We start from the raw sequence: 3722 nt of genomic DNA on the forward strand, positions 1-3722 counted from the left end.
AGTTATTACGCCCCCCCCACACACCCCTCGTTATTCCTCCCCCTCATCAACACACCTCCTCCGCAGCGTTGGAGATGGAGTCGAAGCCGGTCATGGTGTAGACGAAGATGGAGGCCGCGCTGAGCATGCCCCCCACGTCGCCGTCGCGGAAGAAGGGGTGCAGGTTGGAGGGGTCCGCCTTGGTGAAGGCGACCACCAGGATGAACAGGATCAGGCCCAGTTTGACCAGGGTGACGCCGGTGATGAAGATGCCAGACAGCCGCCCCGACAGCGTCAACACCAGTGTGATGAGCAGGGTCACCCCCCCTGCCATCAGGTCGATGCTCCAGTCGTCCTCGTCGCCATGGCTGCCCGACAGCGTGAAGAAGGTGGGGGGCTGGCCGCACATGGAGGCCAGGAAGGCGGAGAAGGAGCGGGCCAGCGCGGCGGAGCCAAACACCTCGATGCCCATCTGGTTGGAGACCGCGATCCAGGCGGGGAACTCGCCAAAGGTCAGCATGATGTACGTGAAGGAGCCGCCGGCGACGGGGTACTCCTGCGTTGGGGGAGGGTGAGGGGAGTGGGGTGGGTGATGGGAAGGAGGCGATGTCGCGAGGGCGGGGGGCACTGGCCATCTGAGACTGAGGGCGGTCACAATGGCGGCTGCGCGTCCGTGGGTCCTGGCAGGGGCATGACGCAAGGACTCGTGCGTCCTCAAACCAGAGAGCGTCATGGGTGAGACAGGTCCCGGAGCATGGCCCGAGCGTGAGGCACGACGACGACGTAGCGCCGCGCCAGGCAAGACCAAACCGCGCCGCCTCACCACTGCCAGCTCTCCATAGCAGGCCGCCGCAGCGGTGCACGAAGTGCCGGCCAGCAGGTAGGCGATGATGATGGACGGCCTGGGGAGTGCCGGGGTTGTCGGTGGATTGGATGTCGGCGAATGGCAGTGGTGAGTCCCATGCGGCTGTGCCCCGTGCGGAATGCATGCGTCCAGCAGAGGCCTTCGCGCTGGGGGCCAACAACCCAGAACTGCTCAGAGTTGCATTTGTACCAATGCCAACAAACCCTGCGCTGCCCGGCCCCCTTTTCGCGAGCCCAGCCCGTCCTCACCCTGCCAGGGTGGTTGCGGCCAAGCCGGTGAGCTGCCAGACTCCTGCGCCGATGGTGATGCCCAGGCCCAGCATGAGGAGGTCCAGCCCACTGAAGACCTTGCGCAGGGTGCCTTGCAGCAGGGCCTGTGCAAGGGGCGACAGGAGGGGGAGCAGGGGTGAGGGTGTGGGGCCTCAAGTCACGGTGAACACAATCCCTCCCATGAAAAAATGGAGCTTCCCGGCGATCCTTCCTCGAGGCGCACGTCATTCAGGCAGTCTTCCAGGGTTCGCTTTCTGAAACCAATGCGGGCGAAGATTTGTGGAGTCCTGCGCACTGCTGCCAGGTACTCCCATAGGAGCTCACTCCAAGCCATCCCCAGCCTCTCGGCGGGTGCCTACGCCTCCTGTCTCTGCCGCATCTGTCCGTCTCCCGACAGGAAGGCGACTACATGCCGGCTGACAACATTGTCGCAACACGCCGATGCTCTACACGATGCTCTCGCCTCGGAGCTGAGCTAGGCATGTACGGCGCGATGGGGGGGGTCGTTCCGGACACGTGTTCCTTTTAAAGCCAGATTCTGGAGGGGTTAATCCCCCCGCTGTACAGGATATGTACACAAACACCTTGGGAGAGTTGTGATGCCCATGACATTCATTGCCACGGCTAGCAGGTAGAAAAAGGACTCTAGGCGGATCGACAATCTTACGAGCACCGATGGAGGAGCCCCGGCGTCCGGGTGCCTCTGTCATGGCCTCAGCGAGCCGCGGCAGCCTCAGGGGGCCGGAATGCCCTGCAGCACCTGCGCCGCTGCCTCCTTCCTCCCCAGCCTATCCCCCGGGTCCTCGGCTTCCTCCGCCGCCTCGACGCGGCGTGGGGTCACCAGCCAGCGCGCCACGGTGTCCGGCGACGCCAGCGCCCCCCTCCGCGCCAGCCGCTCGATCTCCCGGCCCAGCACGAAGAGGACGCCGCCGTTCTGGACGGACTGGTGGACGTCCACCAGACCCTCCAGGCACCTCAGCACCGCATCCCGCAGGCTGGACCCAGCCTTGACCGGCCCCCTGCCCTCCCCGCCGCCGCCCCGGAAGTTGGAGCGCCGGCCGCGGCCGGTGATGACCTTGAGGGTCGGGGGCGAGGCTCGGGCCGAGAAGGAGCGCAGCATGCGCAGCGCAGTCAGCTGCGCCGTCCAGGCGCTGTGGGAGTGTAGGTCCAGGACCCACGCCCCGCCCACCTCCGGCCGGGGCTCCAGCAGGCGAGGGCTGGCCTCCGCCAAACCCTCGAACGCCTCCTGTGGACGAGGGCGGTGTGCGTGGGTGTTGCATGCACCGGGGCAAGGGGGAGGAGGAGTTGTGGACCCGGCATCGCAGCCCCCGCGCTCTGGGGTGCACGCACTAGAGCATCGCTGTCGCCTGCGGCTCCCGCGACATGTGCTGCCGCACACGCCCCGCACGGGGGCCCCCCTGAGCCCGGAGTTCCCGCCGCCCCAACCCCTCCATCTGCTCAGATGGCTCCTCTCAACTCCCTGCAACCATGCCCCCTGCCCCATTCCAGGGGATTCCGCGCACTCACCAGGGCCTGGTCCAACAGCTCCTCGTCTGCGCGCGCCCCCCCCTCCCACGCGTCCAGCATGCCGTCGATGAAGGTCATGTAGGCGACGTCGTCGGCCGCGCCGCCGGCGCGCAGGTCGCGGAAGATGCGCTGAGCCTCCCGCACCCGCCCCCCGCCCGCCATCACGCGCAGCAGGGTGGTCTGGAAGAAGAGGCTGTAGTCGCACTCCGCATCACCGTGCACCGCCGCCGCGTAGGCCAGCGCGGCGTCTAGGTCGCCGCGTGCGGCGTGGGCCGACAGCACGGTGTCGTGCGTCACGGCGTTGGGCGCCACGCCGGCGGCGGCCATGTCGGCGCGCGCGGCGGCCAGCGCGGGCCCGTCCTCGGCCACGCGACAGGCGTGCAGCAGGCAGTTCCAGGTGAACACGTTGGGCGCCACGCCGTCGGCCGCCGCCTGCGCCAGTGTGGCGCGCACGCCCGTCACGTCGCCGCGCGCGGCCTGCGCCTTGGCCAGGCTCGTGTAGCCCGCCACGGAGCGCAGCGCGGGACCGCGCGGGTCGGCGCGCACGCGCGCCAGCACCGCCGCCGCGCCAGCCACGTCGCCGCACTCGGCGAACGCGTCGATGGCCGCGTTGTAAAGGGCTGGGGGGGGGCCAGGCGCAGCGCCTCCAGGCGCGCCAGGAGCGAGGTGAGGTAGCCGCGCGCGTTGTTGCGCCCGAAGCACACCACCAGCGCGCGGAGGAGGTGCTCGTTGCCCAGCTGTCCTGCTGCCTCCAGCTCCAGCACCAGCTTCCAGGCCTCGTCCACCCTGTGTGGGGGTGGTTGGATGGGAGGTGTGTGTGTGTGCGTGTGTCTGTGCGGGGGGGGGCCTGAGAGTGCGCTGCAATACCGAGGTCCACAAGGCGCTCCGTGAGTCGCGGGGCAGCGCGGCGCCACGACGACCCGGCAGCCAGGGTGGGGCTGCCATGGACGTGGGATCTCGTCAGAGACCGCCGTGGAGCACCAAAACGCCTGCCTGCCTGCCGCACCCCTGCTCGGTGGAGCCTGATCCTTGTCTTCTTCCATGCCCCCCCCCTCCCCCCCCCCCCCAAAAAAAAACCCCCC

At 68.5% G+C, this 3722-nt stretch overlaps 2 protein-coding genes across 2 annotated transcripts in view; both read right to left on the bottom strand.

The window, feature by feature from the left end:
* F751_2375 (putative amino acid permease YfnA) overlaps positions 1-1447 on the bottom strand; it is a gene marked incomplete at both ends in the record, with an annotated part of 6172 nt that extends 4725 nt beyond the window's left edge. The window contains 4 exons of the mRNA XM_011399244.1: positions 56-535; positions 803-881; positions 1093-1217; positions 1337-1447. Of these exons, the coding sequence (XP_011397546.1) occupies positions 56-535; positions 803-881; positions 1093-1217; positions 1337-1447 (795 nt within the window). The remainder of the gene's footprint in view (positions 1-55; positions 536-802; positions 882-1092; positions 1218-1336) is intronic.
* Positions 1448-1846: 399 nt separating this feature from the next.
* F751_2376 (hypothetical protein) overlaps positions 1847-3722 on the bottom strand; it is a gene marked incomplete at both ends in the record, with an annotated part of 3974 nt that continues 2098 nt past the window's right edge. The window contains 3 exons of the mRNA XM_011399245.1: positions 1847-2359; positions 2641-2888; positions 3227-3426. Of these exons, the coding sequence (XP_011397547.1) occupies positions 1847-2359; positions 2641-2888; positions 3227-3426 (961 nt within the window). The remainder of the gene's footprint in view (positions 2360-2640; positions 2889-3226; positions 3427-3722) is intronic.

Source organism: Auxenochlorella protothecoides (genome assembly GCF_000733215.1).
Source record: "Auxenochlorella protothecoides strain 0710 unplaced genomic scaffold scaffold22, whole genome shotgun sequence".
NCBI lineage: Eukaryota > Viridiplantae > Chlorophyta > Trebouxiophyceae > Chlorellales > Chlorellaceae > Auxenochlorella > Auxenochlorella protothecoides.